Source organism: Onychomys torridus, chromosome 7, assembly GCF_903995425.1.
Source record: "Onychomys torridus chromosome 7, mOncTor1.1, whole genome shotgun sequence".
Taxonomy (NCBI): domain Eukaryota; kingdom Metazoa; phylum Chordata; class Mammalia; order Rodentia; family Cricetidae; genus Onychomys; species Onychomys torridus.
In genome coordinates, this window is record NC_050449.1 from 37,701,411 (window position 1) to 37,722,238 (window position 20,828).

General features: G+C 48.6%; 1 protein-coding gene across 2 annotated transcripts; it reads right to left on the minus strand.

Annotated features, from left to right (window-relative positions):
- Positions 1-5,504: 5,504 nt before the first annotated feature.
- On the minus strand, positions 5,505-15,516 carry C2cd2l (C2CD2 like). Of its 2 annotated transcripts, none has more exons than XM_036193007.1 (14): positions 14,739-15,516; positions 12,772-12,867; positions 12,293-12,412; positions 12,030-12,140; positions 11,834-11,950; positions 11,646-11,757; positions 11,291-11,399; positions 10,579-10,643; positions 10,363-10,490; positions 10,098-10,272; positions 9,372-9,473; positions 9,127-9,260; positions 8,757-9,042; positions 5,505-6,587 (listed from the first exon to the last, which is right to left on the minus strand). In XM_036193007.1, the coding sequence occupies exons 1-14, from the start codon at positions 15,090-15,092 to the stop codon at positions 6,376-6,378; spliced, it is 2,121 nt and encodes a 706-aa protein (XP_036048900.1). In that variant the 5' UTR covers positions 15,093-15,516; the 3' UTR covers positions 5,505-6,375. The 2 variants fall into 2 exon arrangements, with proteins under 2 accessions (XP_036048900.1, XP_036048899.1); XM_036193006.1 differs by having other exon boundaries at positions 9,127-9,263.
- Positions 15,517-20,828: the final 5,312 nt, after the last annotated feature.

Genomic DNA, 20,828 nt, shown 5'->3' on the forward strand with positions numbered 1-20,828 from the left:
GGAGAGGGCTCCGTGTTACAAGGGGTCGAGCGAGGGACGACCGGATGTGGAAAAAGTTAGCGTCACCCGCCAAGGAGGTTAGGGGGGGCTTGTGTAGGTTGTGAGCAGGCGGGAAGCTTTGAAGCTTGAATGTCCTCTACTGCGCCGACTCTGCTCCACCACACAGTGGGCGTGCGCCTAGATTGGGCTGGTCTGTCTTCTTCCTCGCTGCTTCTGTACCTTAGTTAGCTGGCTGGGTGGTGAATATACATTGGAGCCCGAGATTCATTGATTTTCTTGGTCTTCTCTGTTCTATGTACCCCAGGCTGACTTTGAACTCACAGAGATCCTCCTGTATTTGCCGTCCAAGCATGGGTATTAAAGGCATAAGGCACCACGTTTGCCCAGTGACCTTAACCTTTGGATCTGTCTGCTCTACCACCGCATGCGGAGATTATAGATTTTGCCACCTCACCACGTTTATGTGGTGCTGGCGGATTCAATCAAGGACTTGTGCTTGCTAGACAAGCGCCATACTACCAGCCACACCCCCAACCCTGGATTCTTTCTTAAACACATGTCCACTCATATTCATTTATCTTCACTCACATTCTATTCCATGAACGACACCCATCTCAGATAGCCACACTTACAAGGCATCCTCCACAGAGCTCAGCAAAGTGAGCTTTAACAAACCAGATCTGGTCAAGTCACCACCCTGTGAAAATATTCAAAGGCATCTGTTGCCTTCAGTACAACAGGCCCAAACCAAACTCCAACATCTGGGCCCGGCCTACAACAAATCTTGAGTCTTCGACCTCATCTCAGCCACAGATTTCTGTTTCCCTTCCACATGGTAGTTTCTTTTACTTCTGAGGGTTTGCACTTGCTTTTCCCTTCCCCTTCCAGTTAGGTGACTGACTTTCCTGCCCATTCCTGTGTTTTCAGTGGTGATGGTTCCTTCTCCAAGAACTGACTCTCTTTGTTACAGTATATTTGTGTGTTTTTATATTTGGTTGTTTCCTTATTATGGTTATTATATTTGTGTGTTTACTACTCTGCTTTTTATACAATGAGGAAGAACACTTGCCTATTTCTTTACTTTTATAACCAGTCACAGTCACATAGTCCAGTGAGGGAAACTCAGTAGTGTTTAAAACTGCCAGGCTGGGTGTGGTGCTGCATATCTTTAGTCCCAGCACTCTGGAGGCACCAGCAGGTGGACCTCTTTGAGCAAGTTACCAGCACAGCCAGGGCTACACAGAGAAACCTTGTCTCAAAAACGCTTTTTTAATTAAATTTTTTTTTTTGAGACAGGATCTTTCTATTATATAGTCCTGGCTGTCCTATAATTAATTATGTAGACCAGTCTAGCCTTAAACTCATGGAGATCCACCTGCCTCTGCCTCCTGAGTGCTGATATAAATGTGTGTACCACTTCACCTGGCTCAAGACATTTGTTAAATAATATATCTTAATAATAATATACAAATCCACCAGGTTTAAATGAATCCCCAGGGGAGTCTTGGCCCTGGAGGAGATGGGAATGGAGGGGAGGGGATGGGGGGAAGGAGGGGGAAGGACAGGGGAACCCATGGCTGATGTGTAAAATTAAAACACAAATTAATAATAATAATAAAAATAAAAATAATAATATACATTAGGATTGATATTTTATTATATTATTATGTCTATCTCTTCTGAAAACAAACCTATATAATTTATGTAATCAGGAAACACATTAATGGGAGGAGTGGGATTGGGGGTGGGGGAAGGAGCAGATGGACATGCTTTTAATCCCAGCACAGGGAGGAAGAAGGGTAGATCTTTGTTAGTTCAAGGCCAACCTGGTCTACATAGTGAGTTCCAGGCCAGCCAGGGTTTCACAGTGAGACTTCACCTCAGAAAACAAAAACAACACAAAACCAGCCACCACATTAAGCTTGGTGTGTAACATACATAAAGTTGAAAGACAATATAAAAATAGATCAGGTTGAGCTAGGTATTCCAAAACCTGTAATCCTAGGTCTTCTGCCAAAGATCCCAAGGCCAGCCTAAGCAATGTAGTGAGACATTATCTCAAAAGCATTTAAAAAAAAAAAAAAAAAAAAAAAAAAAAAAAACAACCAGCAGCTGTGGTCATGATGACTCACTCCTATTATTCCATGTAGACCAGGCTGGCCTTGAACTCAGAGATCTGACTGCCTCTGCCCCTCAAGTGCTGCAATTAAAGGCATGTGCAATTAAACTCCTGGCTAAGATTTATTTATTTAATGTCTAGGAGTGTTTACCTGCATGTATGTATGTACACCATATATGTACAATGCCTGCAAAGGCCAAGAGAGGGTATCAGATCCCCCCTGGAATTGGAGTTACAGATGGTTGTGGGTGCTGGGAACCAAACCTGGGTCCTCTGTAAGAGGAATCAGTGCTCTTAAACACTGAGCTATCTCCTCAGTACCATCTCAAAAATTAAAAACAAAATTTGTGTTTTGCCTAAATGTATATGCATCATGTGTGTCCTGGTACCAGAAGAGGGCACCAGATCCCCAGGAACTAGAGTTACAGATGGTTATAAGTCACCCAGTGAGTGCTGGTAACTGAGCCTGGATCCTCTGTAAAAGGAGCAAGCGTTCTTTTTGGCTGAACCTTCTCTTTGGCCCCACCTCTCCTTGTTCTTAAGAGTGCTGGCATGTGCCATCACACCCAGTTATTTTATCAACCATATTAATTAATTTAGACATTTGTGATTCTAGCATTACTTCATCATTTTAACTTAGAGTTTATAGCACTGAAAATGGTCCTTAGCCATTTTAGGATTTCCATGAAAAAAAACTTGTCACAGAGATGTGTGGACTCAAACATGATTTTCAGAGCACAAATCTCGGTATTCTTATGGATCTGCTTCCAGATTTTAATTATCAGGATGTGATGAACTATGCCTTTAATCCTAACATTAGGCTATTGGGGGTGGGTGGCAGAGGCAGGTGGGTCTCTGGATCTGAGTTGGAGGCCAGTCAGGTAGACACAGTGAGACACAGGAACAAATAATGTCCAGATTTAAAGGCTTGTTGCCTAGTATAGATTACTTTCACCTTTTGTTAGTTTGTTTTAAGTGGTTTTTTGTTTTGTTTGTTTGTTTGTTTTTTGGAAACAAACATCTCTGTGTAGCCCTGGCTGTCCAGGAAGTCACTCTGTAGACCAGACTGGCCTTGAACTCAGAGATCCACTTGACTAAATTAAAACAGAACTCTTTACCCTTTTTATTTCTTTTTTTGAGACAGGGTTTCTTTGTGTATCCCTGGCTGTCCTGGAACCCACTTCGTAGACCAAGCTGGCCTCAAACTTGCTCACAGAGATGCACCTGCCTCTGCTCCCCAGCTGCTAGGATTAAAGACGTGCTCCACCACTGCCTGGCAACTTGCATCTTTTATTGAGAAGAAACCACAATTTTGGCTGAATTATCCAGACATTTTCTGAGATTTGTTTTCTAAAAGCTGCAACCCCCCCTCATCATCATTACATTCATTGAAAGATATGGATTGGGTCAGACATGAGAACTCTTCTTTAATCCCAGCACCAGAGAGGTGGAGAGGATGATACCAAGGTCAGCCGGAGCTATGGAGAAATCCAAGGCCAATCTGGGTAATTTAGACCCTATCTCTAAAAGGTAAAAAGGGATTTGAGATATAACTAAGTGGGAGAGTTTACATGTGCTTGCTAGGTGGTAGAGGCACATGCCTTTTATCCCAGCACTCAGGAGGCAGAGGCAGGCAGATCTCTGTGAACTCGAGGCCAGCCTGGTCTAAATGCGGAGTTCCAGGACAGCCAGGGCTACATAGAGAAACCCTGTCTTGAAACAAAACAAGTAACAGCCAAGTATGATGGCACACACCTGTATTCTCAGCACTGGGAAACTCTAAGGCCAATGTGGGCCACATAGCAAGACACTGTATCAGGAAAAGGAAGAAAAGAAAAAAAAAATTCATGCTGTCCATTCACAAACCCAATCCTGAGTAGGTCACACATCAAGGTTAGAAGTGACCTGATTATCCAAGGCCACTCTTGTTGTAGAATATCATTTTAAGGTGTGTTACATTTATTTGTGCTGTGGAACATTTGTTTTAATGATGCAAAGATGAGTTGCATTCTTTTATGTTGTGTTTGTTTAACTCTGTGCAGCTGTGTTACTGTGCCTGTCTAAAACACCTGATGGTCTAATAAAGCGCTGAATGGCCAATAGCGAGGCAGGAGAGAGGGATGGGTGGGGCTGGCAGGCAGGGAGGATAGATAGGAGGAGAAAATGGGAAAAGAGGGATCGAGAAGGAGCAAGAGAACAAGAGGAGAAAAGAAGGGGCCAGCCACCCAGCCAGCCGTGGAGTAGGAGTGAAAGATAGACAGAAGTAAGACAAGGAAAAAGCACAGAGGCAAAAGGTACATGGGATAGTTTAAATTTAAGGAAAGCTGGCAAGAAACAAGCCAAGCTAAGGCTGGGCATTTATAAGAAATAATAACACTCTGTGTGATTTATTTGGGAGCTGGGTGGCAGGCCCCCCAAAGAGCCAAAGCATGGAAAAACAAACAACACACTCTCATTTTAGAGGTGAAGAAATTGGGCTCCAGAAAGGAGAAGTAGCTTGTTCCAGATAAAGAGATGTTTGCGGCAGGCCTAGTTTCCTGCCTATGAGTTCTGCATTCTGCACGACCTCCTATAGCAGCTTACCCAGTTCAAGTCCGGTATGATATCCTAAAGGACAGGAAACAGAGGCATATACCTAAAACTCACAAATAGAACTTTAGGATTTTTTTTTTTTTTTTTTTGGACGGGTCTCACCTAACTGGCATGGAATTCAGAGATCCTCCTGCTTCTGACTCCCAGGTACTGACATTAGAGGTTTATGCCACCACACCTGGCTCCACTTGCTTCATTAAACGATGTTAGAAATAAAACCCAGGGCCTCGGGTATGCTAAGATAGTGCTCTCTACCTAGGTGCCCAGCTCATAGTCCCTATTTTACAGGGGGAAAAAAAAGCTGAGCACACAGCCAGGTGTGCTAGTGCAGACCTTTAATCCCAGCACTCAGGAGGCAGAGGCAGGGGGAATCTCTGAGTTCAAGGATAGCCTGGTCTACAAGGAGTTCCAAGCCAGCCAGGGCAACATAGAGACTCTGGATAAAACACCAGCAGCTGAGCACCCATAGTTGGCCATGGTCACAAAGGTAACCAGTGGAGCTGGGTCTCAGATCAAAATAGTTCAGTCCCAGAGTCCACACTCTGAACTCCATCATGTCCTCGAAAGAGCAGCCTGTTTGAGACAAGAAGACAAGCAAACTGGCTGATTAACTTTGGTGTGCAAACTTGGCTTTTCAGATTCTTGTCACTCAGCCCTCTCTGCATGTCTCTCTGTCCTCTGGAGGTCTTTGTCTTCTGTCCTACCTCACTACCGGGGTCAATGCCGATGGTCCTCCTACACTATCAGTCCCACAGCCCCACTGTCTGTTTGCTTTTCAAAGGATAAACAGCGGTTCTCGTTATAAACTCCAATTTGACTTTAATTAAATAAGTTAAGTTCCAAGCCATCACACAGCAATGGACATCATCATCATCCCCCAACACACAGAGGTGCAACCTTGTTCTATGATCAGACTGTCTTTAAAGCTCCTAAAGCTACCTCTCTAGAGAAGGCTTCCTACCCGCTTCCTGGCTCCCTCCTCCTAAATGAGCCACTGCTCATGGAGAAGGCATCAAGTACAAAATGGTAATAAAGGGGAAGGAGAGGAGAGGAGCAGTGTGGGAGGTAGGGAGGTGGGGAGTACCTGCCCCCCATCCCGGGCATTAGCCCGGCTTCCTATGATCTGCCAATGTCTTTCTGAGACAGACATTGGTGCTGGTCTAAGTGCGGACCCCCAAGAGAGGTGTAGAAACCCCTCCTGGAAATTGCCTTACTCTCCTGGGACAGAAAAGGGTCACCTGGGAGAGACACCCTCTAGCATGTCTGCCAAGGGTCCTAGACCACACACATAAATAGAAAAGAGAATAAATATGGGAGAGGGGTCTGCCGAGAGAGAGAGAGATGAGTGCCCTGGGGCTCCTCCCTGGGGACATACCAGCGGAGGGCACAGGCTTCTGAAGAATGTCCGAGCACGCCCAGACAGAGCCTGCCTCTTACCCCCAGCTGCCAAACTCTCTTCTATGTCCACAGCAACGAGTGCCCGCCTCTCAAATGCTTCCCATGTCAAGCATCCTTCCAATTTACCCCACAGCCCAGAGTGCCGGGGCTTCTCAGAACCCGAGGGCCTTCCGCGCCCCAGCACTGGGAATCCAGGAAGGGGTACAGAAGGGGATGTGGGGAGTGGACCGAGAGAACTCTTGCCCTCTCCTAGTTCAGGAGGGCTCTCAGAGCTGGGGGTTGGGGTTGCCATTGGCCTTGGGTTTGGATTTGAAGGAAAACCGCTTGATAAGGCGACGAGAAAAGCTGCCAGCCTTCTTCCGGACACTAGGTGTGGCCGACGTGTTGGAGAGGTCATCGTGTGACTGGCTCAGACCAGCTTCCTTCTGTCGGGGCCTCCGGCGGAAGATGAGCTTAGTGCCACTTCGCAGGAAACTCACTGTGGGGAAGAAGGGAAACTGAGGCAGACGGCGGGGCACTGGACGAGGTGAGGATGGAGAAAAGACTTGGGATGATAGGACAGAAGATGAAGGACGCAAAGTCTCTTGCCTAACGCCTGACTTTCCCGGGAAAGAATCTGGAAGCACACATGAGCTGTACCCATCCGGATTGAGGAAGGCACAACATTCTGGGGGATGGATCTGTGTGCGCCTCTGACCCTATCCCAGGAGGAATAACAGGGGTAGGGCTGCTGCTGCTCTGGGAGAACACGCTGGGACTCAGCCTCCTGTGGAAAGACAAAGGCTGTACAGAGAGGATTCCTCAAAGCCTATAAATCATAAAAGGAAAGATGGAATAACACACTGCATTCCAGGGTGTGAGCAGTGGGGAGTCTCAAAACCTCAGAGGTAAATATGGGTCTCTAAGAAAGAAAAAGGTGCTTACACAGTAGGCTTTGAACTTAAAAACTCCATTATCTCAAGAAGTGATGCAAGCCACAAATTGAATTTTGTCGATAGTTTTATCTGAGGCGGATTCTGGGTGTGTAGCCCAAGCTGGCCTTGAACACATTATGCAAGCCAGGCTGATCTTAAACTCACAGCCATCCTCTTGCCATAGACTTTCCAGTACTGAGATCACAGCATGCATGACCACACTAGCTTTTACATCACAAATAGACCACAGCTCTCAGGCTTCCTGGTCAAGGATGAAGGCTCACAACAGCAAACTCTGTCCTTTGAAGTCAGGAATTCTGTTTGCAGCCTGAGTCACCACCAGAGGGAGAATGATTCCTTCCTCCCTTCCTTGATAGTCTCAATAGGTGGCCTGTGAACTGGCCTTGACTCAAAATCCTGCTCCAGCCCCTAATGCTGGGGTTATAAGTGCCACCATCCCTGGCTCAGAGGAACAATCTTCTTTTCTTTTCTTTTCTTTTCTCCTCTCTCTCTCTCTCTCTCTCTCTCTCTCTCTCTCTCTCTCTGAGACAAGGTCTCACTGCGTATTCTCTGCCAAACTGGCTTTGAACTTACAGATCCACTTGCCTCTGCCTCTTGAATGCTGGGATTAAAGATGTGTGCTGCCACACCCAGCCCAGAGGAACAACTTTTAGGCTGGCATGGAGTAGAATTTCTTATATCCAAGCAACTGGGGATACAGAGTAAAAGGCGGCAGTGGGAGGGACCAGTGAGTTCCAAGCCAACCTTGGATATAGTGTGAGACCCTGTTTCAAAACAAAAGCAAAAACTAAACAAGAGTAAGCATATATCTCAGCAGGGCACTGGAGAGATGGCTCAGTGGTTAAGAGCACCTGCTGCTCTTCCAAAGGACCAAGGTTTGATTCCCAGCATTTTCACATAGCAGATCATAACTGTCCATAACTCCAGGTCCATGGGATCCAACAACCTCTTTTGACCTCCTTGGCACCAGGCACACATGTGAGGTAATGATATGCATGTAGGCAAAACACCCATACACATTTTTAAAAAACTGTTAAAGATGTTTCAGCAGGTAAAAGTGTTTGCTGCCAAACATGACAGCTACAGCTCAATCCCAGGGACCTACGTGATAGAAGGAGACACACACACACACACACACAAACACTAAAATAAATAAATGTCATAATTAAAACAAGAATGGCTGGACATGTTGGTGCCTACCTATAATCTTAACAACTGGGAGGTGGAGGCATGAAGATCAGATATTTAAGTCCAACTTTGGGTCTAGAGCAAGTTTGAGCCAGCCTGGACTACATGAGACCTTGTCTTCAAACACCAAAAACAAGTGACAAGCCTGTCAGCTCGGGAAGAAGGCAAACATGGTGACTTCCCTGCTGTCACTCCAGGTGGTCACACCCAGGCTAGGAACTGAGCACCAAGTTCCTTGCTCTACCTGAGTTTGCCTGGCCCTTGAAGACAAGTTAGCTGAGTCTACCATGTCCTCGAGCGTCTAGTAGGACTGCGGTGACAATATGGTGATATACAAAAGCACTAGACAGCTGAGATAGTGTGGTGGCCCATGCCTAGAATTTAGCACTTGGGAAACTGAGGCAAAGAATTAGTTCAAGTTTGAGGCTAGCCTGGGCTACATGGTTGAGTTCCAGGCCAGACTCTGTCTCAGCCTTACCCCTCAGAAAAGCAAGTAGGGGGATGATTTGTCCATTGCTCCCCACCTTTGTGATCCTTGAGGCTTCGGGTCTCCAGGGCACCAGTAGACCCTGTTTCTGACTCAACATCATCCACGGATGGCCTCTCAGAAATGTCTGAACGTGTCGTCTCATCTGCTTCCTGGACACTTGTGGGACTGGAGAGGGCATCGAGGGGTCCTGGGGATGTGGCTGACGGGTCTGAGGGAGGTGATGAAGGACCACCACTGGGTCCTGCATCGTCTCGCATTGAGGCTTCCAGAGAAGCCGCATAACCCAAGGACAGTGCCAACTCGTCCTGAGCGATGGGCACCTGCCAGGAGGGACAGATTTTAATGGGCAAGAACGACCCATTAGGGCTTTCTCCCCTTCTTAGCTCTCTCTGGAGCTCTGTTACCTTGGAAACACCAGAGATGATGAGCGTGCTGCGCTTGGTGGGTGTCTTCTTGGCTGCCCGCCCACTGGGCTCAGTCAGCTGGCGAATTGCTGTCTCTGCTACTGGGTCCAATCCATTAGAAAGGTGGCTCTCCCCTGCTGGGGGATACAGGGAATACATTGCTTGACTTCTACCTGACTTCTTGGACTCAAACTCCTCTTGCTCCACCGCGCTCACCTATCCCCGTTCCCCAGTTCCCCACTCACGGCTGCTGCTGGGGGAGGCGTTGCTGGGGCCGCTGCTCTCGCTCAGCACGGTTGTCGCCTTCTCAGTCACCTCCACCTTGGACGGGGAGCGGGAGGGGGAGTCTGGTGGGTGGGGGAGGGGGAGTGAGCTGGGAAGTGCTTTTAGAATGGTCCCCGCCCCTACTATCTTTATTGAGGTGTGCAGACTTTGGTTGACTCAGAGGGCAAGGATGATTAAGGGGGATTAATCACAAGGGTGATTAAGAAGATGCTGTACAAACGGAAAAGATGCTAGAGGAACCAACGACAGTGTGGGTAAGCACCACGGGGCCCACTTGAGGGTATAGGGAGATACCAAACATATATGGAGAATGTTTAGGGGCCCCTGGAGATCGAAAAATGTCACAGAACCCCCCTTCCCCCCCGGTTTGCTGGAAGAGCCCAGAGGCCACATAGGGTTGGGAGTGGAGGAGGTGGGACAATTCGACATTTGGGGTTAGATGCAAGGAAAGAAGGGGATTTAGAGCAAGAGGAACTAGCAGATTCCAAAGGACCAAATGGTGAGCGAGCGGATGGCTGATGGGATGGAGAGGTACGAGGGAAGGTTCCAGAGACAAAGATGAGGCAGCAGTGAGATCAGAACGGGACAGCAGGAAACAAGATGTGCTGCCATTATGGCTTTCCACCCCCCATCCCCAGGCAGAGGACTATAGCCGAAGGCCCTGACTAGAACTAACCCCCTTTTACCTAATTTGCCATCTACACGGGGCCGGGACTGGAGAGTCGTAACAGTGGTGACGATGGTGCCATCGGGCATGATGGTCCGGTCCAGCTCAACCTTCTTGGTAGGTGTGATGCTGGGGCGAGGGGTGGAGGAGGTGGGTGTGCCCAGGTTCCGAGGGGAGCCCTGCTCATAGTGCAGCTGCCCAACGGTGAGGAGAGAGCAAGGGGTTAGCATCCCAGAGACTGCCCAGCCTAGGTCTACCCATCCTCCAAAGCGGTCGCCTCTCACCTCTGCCGTCATGGTGGCTGCTGGGCTCAGGGATTTCCCTGGCCCTGGAGTTAATGGGCACACCTGTCTTCGTAACAGGGGTTTCGAGGGTGAGCCCACGGGCAGGGTGGCTTGGCCAAGGAGTTCAGCTGCACACAAAGGTGACACAGTGAGCTGGGCCCGTGAGCAGGACCTGCGGGCACCCACTCTGGAGCGCCCCTCCTGCCCCACACTCACTGTCTCCACAACGGCTGCTCCTGAGCACTTTGAGGGTCAGCTCCCGGCTCTGGGGACCCAGATCCCTGGAGGCCAAAAGAGGATGGACAGGTTAGGGAAGAAGGGGCTTAGCAAACTAACCCCACCCTTGAGTCAGTGGGTCAGAAAGAGAGACGTGGGTAAATGAGATGGCACCAGGGCTCCAACCAGACTGTCCTGTCCTCCAAGTTGTCCATTTTCCTAGGAGTGTGGAGCAAGTCTGAGTGGAAACCACTTTCCTCAGCCAGACACTCACATCCCCAACACCCTCCCAACCCATGGCTCTCTCAGTCTGAAGCTGCCCTGTTTTTCAAGCTGTTCCAAGACCTTCACATTCTGGTCAATGCTATACCTGTTTGAAGGGATGGTTTAAATGAAGCCTCATTAGATCTTTATTCATCATAAGACTTCATCTCCCCTATCTAAGCATGCGCATGGTATGCTGTGCATGAATCTCAACTGGCACACTGTACTATCTTCCCTAGGTACATCTGTCTCTGCTTCAGGCCTGTGACCTACCCAGAGGTAGGCTCTATCTTACCTCTACCCCAGGGACCTGGCATACGATAGATAGAGGTCTACACTAAAGGCTACTGAAAGCAGGATTGGCTGATTCATGCCAAGACTAGCTTGGAAAGGTTTCTTCATCCCGACTGCCTGTGGGAACAGGGGCTGGGAGCAGGGTATGACTTACAGTGCCAGATCCTCTGCCCATTCCACCTCAGGACCAGCCTTCATGGGTTTGGTCCACTTCTGTTGCATGGGGTTGTCAAGCTCAGCAGCACAGCACAGTTCCTCAGTACCTATAAGGAACCAGAAGTTAGAGAACGCTCAGGCAGAAGACACAAAGTCTAAGGAGCAGAGAAATTGTGTCGTTGGCAGAGGGGAAGGGGCTGCCTGTACCTATTGCAAGGGTGACGGAGTTCTTGTTTGTTCGTTTGTTCGTTTGTTTTTTCTGGAGCTGAGGACCAAACCCGGGACCTTGCACTTGCTAGGCAAGTGCACTACTGCTGAGCTAAATCCCCAACCCCAGGCAATGGAGTTCTCACCTTCCAGCTCACTTCCCAGGTGAGATGCTCGAAGCTGCCTTAAGAATAATCGTGTAGGTCTGGGGATGGATGGCTGGGCCTGAGACATCATGGGTGGCTTCTCACTGGGTACCTAAGAGCAGAAGGAGGTAAAAAGAGCAATAATCCTGATATAGGATCCTGGAGGTGGGATACATACAAATACTCACCAGGCCTCCTGGGGCAGAATAGGCCCTGAGGTTGACCATCATGGCAGGCTGAGTGCTGACTATAGCATCCTTGATCAGTTCCTCAACTGTTGAAAGTTCTGCTTGTTCCTCATCTCTCTGTGGAGAGGAGAAGAGGTGGAGCCCGTGCTCTGCTTCATTGCTAGTTCAGTCTCTTCTCTGCCTGCCCCCTTCTTACCTCCCTGCTCTGCAGCTTAGGAAGCACCGTTAGGCTGAGATCTGGGCGGTCAGTGAAGGCCCAGGACACCAGCAGCCCCTCATCAGGGATTTCCTCCAGGCTGACTTCCAACTAGAGACAAGAATAAAAGGATTAGAATGACCTGCCTCATTCTAATCCTAACTCCTCAGGACCCTTCCTTCCCAAATTCCATCCAAAGGAAAAAAACGCTGGGTCAACTCAACTGTCCTCTGCCCAACTCAGTTTCCCACATTTCCCTCCACCTGTGTTGGTGGCAGTGTCAGAGTGACGTGGTAGGTCTCCATGGAGACGGCAGCGGGGGACTGCTGGGTCACAGAGACTGGGAAGCACACCTCCTCAGCAGAGAGCTGGCAGTGCAGCACCTGTGACAGGGAGGCAGCATCAGGCACTGAAGAGGATGCTTACCTTGCTCTACTGTGCCCTACAATGGTTCAAGAGACCCTTCCCCATTTCTGTTTTCCTTGGGATTTCACCCTTTGGGAGCCCTAAGCTTCTTAATGAATTAGATAAAAGCTAAAAACTCCTCCCCACAGAAACACACATACACACACACACACACACACACTTTGCCATCACTTCAGTGAGATTCTTAGACCTCTAGAAACAAATCCTTAGATCCTTAAGGCACATAGAAACTCAAACTTAAGAACCCTCAGACTATAGGGAACCTTGGGATCAACCCCCCTCTGGCCCAATCAGGTTGTGCCCACCAGACCCTTACCATGGTACGCTCTGATTGGTCTACGCAGGTCACATGACTAATGCTGGCTCTGGGTGGGAGTTGGGGTACCTCCTCAAAGGCGATTTGGATGGAGCTCTGAGGAAGTAATATGGGCACAACAAGATCAAGTCTGTGGAGCTGGTCTACTCCACTGCTGGCCGGCCTCTAGCACCGCAGAGGCCTCAGCTACAGGCTGGCCTTGGGCCCCTCCTTGGCTCAGGACGTCAGAATAGAAGGCATTCCTCTTAAGGCCCCCCCACCCCATCTCCGGGGATCTGCAGCTTCTAAGCGGCTGCTGAGAACCTGGATGCTAGAATCCCTTGGAGGGGAGTTTGCCTTGAACCCTGGATACCTCTTTAAATCCCAGGAACCTCCCTGTTGTCCCTAACTCTTCACTCTAATTTTCTAATCACAAATAAAGGTAGATAACAACAATTGACATGTTCGTTGCCATCTGTTGCTGGGCAGGGCTGAGCTAAGGGTGAAAATGGTTGTGTCATTTACTGTAAATAAGATGGAGAACCAAGACTAGGCGTTTTCACAAATACATAGGATGTGAATGGTCACATCCGCCTAAATTCTTAGAAATGAAGACTAACAGCATGGCTTGGGGAAACTTGATCAGAAGCGCTGGGAAGAGAAGCAAGCTTTGAGGGAGGGTTCAAGGGTCCCAGGCCTGGTTAATTCCTTAAGGCGGACATCAGGATGGTATTAGGGAGCAGAAAGCTGCTTAGCTCTCAAAAGAGCCACCCCCTAATTCTCCTGCAGCAGTGGAGAGCGGGTGGAAGAACTGGGGAGGGGCACAGCCTGGGTTAGCGAGGCTTGAGACAGAGAAAACCAATTCACAGGGCTCGCTCACTTTCCCTGCCAGGGCAACTTCCCTGCTATGGCAGCTGTCGTCTTCAAAAGTTGTGCCAAAGTGGATAGGAGATGAGCGCTTAGAATCTGGATCTCCTCCCTCCCCCCTGCAAGAGAGGCCAATGTCCAGCTGAGTCAGCTGTCCCAGGGAGGTGCTTCTGACCCAGGGACAAAGTACAGGAAGAGCCAGGTTGGAAGGGTAGGTTCAATGTGTAAACTGACAGATGTCACCTGGCTTTCAGCTGCCAGCTGGGAAGGAGAAACAAGACAACTTCATGGAGCCACTTCTGACTCCAGGCATCTGGATGAACAGGGCAAAGCCTCCAAGCTCTTATGGCTGGAAACAGAGAAGCCTCTGAGAAAGGAGCTGATAGACTGGGGGGCCAGGAGATGTTGCTGGGCCAGAAAAGGGAGACCTCTGCCTTCCATCCAACCTCAGTCTCATGACTGCTTCCTACCCACTTCCTGGGAGGCCAGACGCCCATGGTGCAACTGGCAGAGGGAGGCTGAGCTGGTTTATGACTGACCCTCAAGGGGCAGCCCAAGTTCATTTATTAGAAAGGACATTGGTTATCAATATGCCCTCTAACTGAAATCCTTTCCTTTCAACACTACACTGGAAGCCAGCCTGGAGGAAGAGAATATGTTTGATTGTAGTAGTTAAATTGCTGATAGATGAAGAAACGATTCAGTTAACCTTGGGGGGATCTACCTGACCACCAGGATTTGGGAGCATGAAATCTTAATTGGGTGTGGTGGTATGAGGACCAGGCAAATTCCTTCTGCAGGTGCACCTGTCTCTCTTGGGCTAGCCAGCCCAGTCTAGGCGGAAGTGCCCTCAGGCACACGGATTAGCGTTGCTATGAGAACAGTAACTTGTACTAGCTTTGGAACCGGAGTACCTTGCACAGAAAAATAGAAAATTGGGTACATAACTGGACTCTTAATTACCCCCAGCCTCACCTGCACGCTTTTCTGTGATTGGAAAGAGAAAGCTACGGGGTTCTCTAGTTGATCCCCAGCCCTAATCCAGCCCTCCTAACATGAGCAGGCTTTTCCCTAGAAGGGGCAAAGCTGAAGGGACGACACAGGGACTGCATGCGACTCACCCCGTCCCTGCAGGCCTGCTCATTCAGGGCTCGCACCCAAGCTCGTTGCCAGTTCTCCCGGAAAGACTTGAAGGCAAAGAGCGAAACCAGGAGGCCCCGGACGCCAGCTTCCTCAGAGGCGCCGGTCCGGGTCGCCCGCAGACGCAGCAGCGAACGCCACACACCCAGCTCGCGGAGTGAACCCCCAGGCTCCGCGGCTGAGGTGGGTCGGGAGTTCTGGCCCCCACCAGTCCGCGACAGCCACAAACCCCGGGCATATTGCAGCAGCCAGCCCAATACCGTGAGCAGCGAGGCGGCGAAGAGGACCAGCAGGGCCGCCCAGCCCACGTCCTGCTGCCCCCAGCCCGGATCCATGCTCCCGCGGGCTCAGGTCCCGGCTTGGGCTCAGCCGCTGCCCCGGGGGAGCATGGCCCGGGCGGGCCGCGGGGCGTGGGCGAGCTCCCCCGGGGCTGAGCGCTCGGGCTCCGGGGTTCTCCGGCGCCACGGAGATCCCAGGACCAGTGGGTGCCACGGATAGAGAAGAGGTCCTCCGGGGTCGCGACGCTTGGGCTCTGTCTCCGTAGCCGGGGATCCGGGTCGCTAGGTCCGGTGGTGTGACCCCAGCTAGTCGCCAGCTAGCATCCGACTCCTCCCACGGCGCGGGACCCGCCGGACCCGGGCGGGGACCGGTCTGCAGAGACACCGGGGCTCGCGGGCCGGCACCGGCTCCGGGAGGGCTGCGTGCGCAGACTGACACTGACAACACCGCCAGCGCCCCGCCCCCACCCGCCCTTAAAGGAGCCGCGCCCGCACCGGGCGGGGCCTAGCCAGCCAGGCGCTCAGAGCTGGAGGAGGGCAGGGGCTGGAGCTGTACACGTAGAGGGTTCCGGGATGGAAATAGGCGGAGACCTTAACCGCCCCGCCCTGAAATCCGGGCGCACCCCTTCAGTACCGGGCTAGGGAACTTCACTTAATCTGAGATACCGCCTGTTTTCCCTTACGCTTCTTAGATTTCTACAGGTTGGCCGCCTGTGGGGTTAAGAATGAGTTGGTCCCTGTGGAAATCACCACCCACTTCTAATACCTGGCTCAGCAGCTTCTGGTCTTATTCCTTGGCTGAAGCTAGGCCCTGGATAAGGAGGGGTTAGGTATTCCTCTCAGAGAGAGGTGCCTGGCAAAAGTCCAGCTAATATCAACGGCGAGGAAAATGCACCCTAAATCTGGTAAAGGTTGAGAATAGAACATTTCCATCGTCCCCTTGGAGCTAGGATTCAGGAACCCCCTCTATTAACCTCCTTGCTTGCGTGGGTTTGTTCTCGAGATATTTCCCAAGCCCAGGGCTGTCTGTTTTTAAAAATAATACATTTCCATAGTAACAGCTCCTGCCTGTGGAGCACGTGTAGAGGGGATGGGAATGAGAAGGGAGCTGGCATTGTAGCACTGGACTATCAATAGATCTGGTCAAAAGACTCTCGTCCAAACGTGTAGCATCTCGTGTAGTGCCATCTGACTGTATAGTCCTAGCTACTCGGGAGGCTGAAGCAGGGTGACATATTAGCCCAGGAGTTTGAATCCACCCTAGACGAGACCTTGTCATAGCAAACCCCACCCACAAAACACATAAGTGATATCCCAAGCCAAGTCCAAAGAAATGATGTTCTAGGTACCCTTTTCTCTAGATTCCTTAAAGACAAACTCATCTTCACTTTTTGGGGACAAGGGAGGGTATCTAGTAAAAGATTCAGAGGCTGGGCAGTGGTGGTTCAGGCCTTTAATTCCAGCACTCTGGAGGCAGAGGTGAGAGGATCTCTGTGAGTTCAAGGCCAGCCTGGTCTACAGAGCTAATTCCAGGACAGGCTCCAAAGCTACACAGAGAAACCCTGTCTCAGAAAACAAAAACAAGGACTGGAGGGATGGGTCAGAGGTTAAGAGCACTGACTACTCTTCCAGAGGTCCTGAGTTCAATTCCCAGCAAGCACATGATGGCTCACAACCATCTAAAATGAGACCTTGTGCCCTCTTCTGGTGTGCAGGCATACATGCAGGCAGAACATTGTATACATAATAAATAAATCTTTAAAAACAAACAAAAAGATTCAGAGGAACTCTATTCCCAAGAGCCCATTTTCATGACTTATGGTGAGGTCTTTAACACAATTCTTTCTACACACAAGATAGGATGAGAAGATATTAAATATCTTTCAAGTTCATTTGTCCAAAACAAGCCTATAAGATTAAACAGTGCTTTACAAGGTTGAGGGTTGTGGGGCTAGGTAAAACACCGACTGTCAACAACAGAGTTGTCTGACCCAGAAGAGGAAAGGTTATGTAGCTTGAGGTATCCCTAATTTCACCGTAAGGGACAGAGGTAAGATGACAAGGCAGCTTTGCTGTGACCCTGACCCTACACAGTGAACTCCAAAACTAATGGAGATCCCTAAAGTCTCAGTCTTTAATCTAAGAGCAGAAGACATGGGATCAATGGAGGAGAGAACTCTGGGCCAGAACCTAGGAGAAAGGAGTCAGTGGGAAGAAGAGCCATGTTCAGGGAAGCAAGTAATGTAAGAAATTGTTGAAATCAAGGCCATTTTCCATCAAGATTTCTTCTTCGGGAACATTTAGAGCTCCCAAGAACTCTGTTCTCTAGCAATGAGTAGGAGCTCACCTGTAAGCCCAGCATCCTGGAGACTGAGCAAGGATTGTGAATTCAAGGTCAGCCCAGGGTTATACAGGCAAGCTCAGCACGGTGGCATATGCCTTAGTCCCAAAACTGGGGGGGGGGGGGGGCAGAGGCAGGCTGATCTCTATTACTTGGAGTCAGCCTGGTCTATATATAATGAGTTCTAGGCCAGTTAAAACTGGACATTAACACCTTGTCTCAAGAAAAGTTCTCTACGACCTTAGGTTTATTCCTTCAACTTCTATACTGGACACATGGCACTATGCTGCCAGATCCTACTTCAAAATTGTCTTACACGATCTCCCTGGTTCCCACATCTCCCTTCCACCTACTACTTAGCCTTTGAGTGCTTATTTCTTTTTTGCTTTATGGTTTAGCTGGGTGCTTATATGAGCGCTTTGTTTTACTCATCATGTTGAAGAAGTCTTTGAAGGCAGCAACTGCATTTTTATCACTGTATTCCCTACAGCACTTAGGAGTTTCTTATGCCATCGAGATGTGCTGGTTGTCATTTTTGTTGCTATTGTTGTTATTTTGTTTTCCCAGACAGGGTCTCACTGTGTAGCTGTGGCTGGCTTAGAATTCCCTATGTAGATCAGGCTGCCCTTGAACTCATAGGGGTCCTCCTGCTTCTGCATCTTGAGTGCTGGGGTTAAAAGGGTGCAACCACCATGCCCCCACCTCAGTTATCTAGGAGCTAGAAGTCAAGCTCAGTTGGTAAAGTGCTAGCTTAGCATGCACAAAGCCTTGAGTTCGAAACTCAGCACCACAAACACTAGGCATGGTGGTACACAACTGTGACTCAACCCTCAGGAGGTGGAGGCAAGGTAGAAAGGTCGGAAGTTCAAAGTCAGGCTGGCAATATGGATTACTTAGTAAACTCAAGCCCAGCCTGGAAGATGTAAGACCCTGTCTTAAAATGTCTTAACAGAAAACAGCCCAGGAGGGTTTGGAGTATAACTCAGTGGTAGAGGCCTGGCTTAACATGCATGAGGCTGTGATTCCTCCCCAGCACTGAAAAAAGGAAAATTAAAAGGCTGCCTCAAGGCAACCTATCCTAAGTGGCACCTCAGCAGCTGAGGCTCAGGTAACGTCAGACAAGTTAGCTTCACTTGGACAGGCCATGGTGGCTCACACTAGAATCTCACCTTGCACACGGCAGGAGATTCTGAGTTCAAGACCAATGTAGGCTACATATCAAATAAAACAGACACACAAAAAATTAGAGAGGGTCAACACATCTTACTTCAAAAGGAACAAACACCAGGACCAAAAACCATGAGCAGCATGAAACTCGGTTGATGATGACCACTCATTTTTAGATTTCAGGTTGACCTTTGTTGTATCCAATTTGTCCAAGCTCTTTAAAGGGGAAAAAGGTGTTGTTGGTTGATTTTAACTCTTTTGCTTTTTTGGCTGTTTTGAGAGGCCCACCACCCAGCCCCCACATAAATCACACACAGAGACTTATTCTTTCTTATACATACCTGGCCTTAGCTTGGCTTATTTCTAGCCAGCTTTTCTTAACTATAATTATGCCATCTACCTTTTGCCCCTGAGTTTTTACCTTTCTCTTATTTCTGTGTATCTTACTTTCAGTCTCACTCCGTGGCTGGCTGTGTGGCCGACCTCTACTTTTCTTGTTCCTTGATAATCTCTTGCTTCCTGGTCCCTCTTTTTCTCCTGTTTATCCTCTCTGCCTGCCAGCTCCGCCTATCCTTTCTCCTGCCTTGCTATTGGCCATTCAGCTCTTTATTAGATCAATCAGGTGTTTTAGACAGGCAAAGTGACACAGCTTCAGAGTTAAACAAATGCAACATAAAAGAATGCAACACGAGGTTGGGGATTTAGCTCAGTGGTAGAGCGCTTGCCTAGCAAGCGCAAGGCCCTGGGTTCGATCCTCAGCTCCACATACAAAAAAAAAAAAAAAAAAAGAATGCAACACATCTTTGCATCATTAAACAAATGTTCCACAGCATAAACAAATGTAACACATCCTAAAATAATATTCCACAAGAAAGTATCACTTGAATCCATATTTTTCTTCCTTTGTAGTAATATTAGGAATGTCTACCCTGTTCAGAAATCTGTCTGAGCGTTTTTCCCAACCTCTCTACAAATTGTCAGTCAAATTTAAGAATCATAACTAAAAAAAAAAAAAAAAAAAAAAAAAAAAGCCGGGCACTGTTAATCCCAGCACTTAGGAGTCAGGAAGGAGAGGCAGGCGGATCTCTGTGAGTTCGAGGCCAGCCTGGGCTGTAGAGTGAAGTTAAAAACAAAAAAACAAGAACTTTGGGGCTGGAGAGATGACTCAGCAGTTAAGAGTACTGACTGCTCTTTCTGAAGTCCTGAGTTGCTCAATTCCCACCAACCACATAGTGGTTCCCAACTATCTAAAGTAGGATCTGATGCCCTCTTCTGGCATAAAGGTGTACATACCGATAAAGCACTCATAAACATAAATAAATAATTTTTTTTTATTTTATGTTATTTTATTTTCTATCATCAGCTTGATACAGTACAAATTCTTATCCTAATAGTGGAATGTTTCACTGATGTTTGCCCAGTGATTGAGTAAAACCAAAACTTACTATAAGTCACAGTCATCCTAGGGTCCCTCTGCTATGTAGCCTCCCTGGATCTATGGGTTGCAGTCTGATTGTTCTTTGCTTTACATCTAGCATCCACTTATAAGTGAGTACATACCATGTTTGTCCTTCTGGGTCTGGGTTACCTCACTCAGGATGATATTTTCTACTTCCATCCATTTGCCTGCAAATTTCATGCTGTCATTGTTTTTCTCTGCTGAGTAGTACTCCATTGTGTATAGTTACCACATTTTCTTAAAAAAAAAAAAAGAACCAGAACTCTAGGCTGGATGTGATGGTATGTATAATACCAGCATTCAGGGAGGAGAGGCAGGAGGATTGCCAAAAGTTCCAGACCAGCCAAATGGAATATAAGTGAATAATAACAAGTGGATAATAAGAATTTCTATATTATTTCCACTTTTCCAAGTCCATGTCAGCCCAGTGGAATGGGAGACATTCAGTTTTACTTTCAGTTGATGAGTTTTGCTATCTGGAGTGAGAAGAGAGAGGTAGAAAGGAAAGAACAGAGCCATCGGCAGGCCTTGCTGGTTTCGGTGCCCCCGGACTTGGCCGGTGAAACATTTCTGAGCTCAGCTTTGTCAGGCAATTGATTTAATGGTAGGTTGGCCTCGCTTCCTGGGAGGCACTTGGCTGCTTAGGAAAAGTGTGCTGTCTGCTCAGCACAGGGACAACCGCAACTCAGCAGATCTGTGAGTCCCCGTGATGACGGCACGTGTTTGAACTATGACCAGGAGAGACACAAAATTTCACGTGAGCCATGTATTTGTTTCTTTCTCTGTCAATCAAGGGAGCACTACCGCCACAGGAGCAACTATTCAG

What these genes read in the sequence shown, in the direction of transcription:
- C2cd2l (XM_036193006.1), bottom strand. Translation starts at nt 15,092, where the DNA reads ATGGATCCGGGCTGGGGGCAGCAGGACGTGGGCTGGGCGGCCCTGCTG. An exon ending in AGCAGGCCTGCAGGGACGGG is followed by an intron (nt 12,868 to 14,738) that starts GTGAGTCGCATG and finishes TTACTTCCTCAG; the next exon opens with AGCTCCATCCAAATCGCCTT. An exon ending in CCGTGTAGATGGCAAATTAG is followed by an intron (nt 9,474 to 10,097) that starts GTAAAAGGGGGT and finishes CCCACCCACCAG; the next exon opens with ACTCCCCCTCCCGCTCCCCG.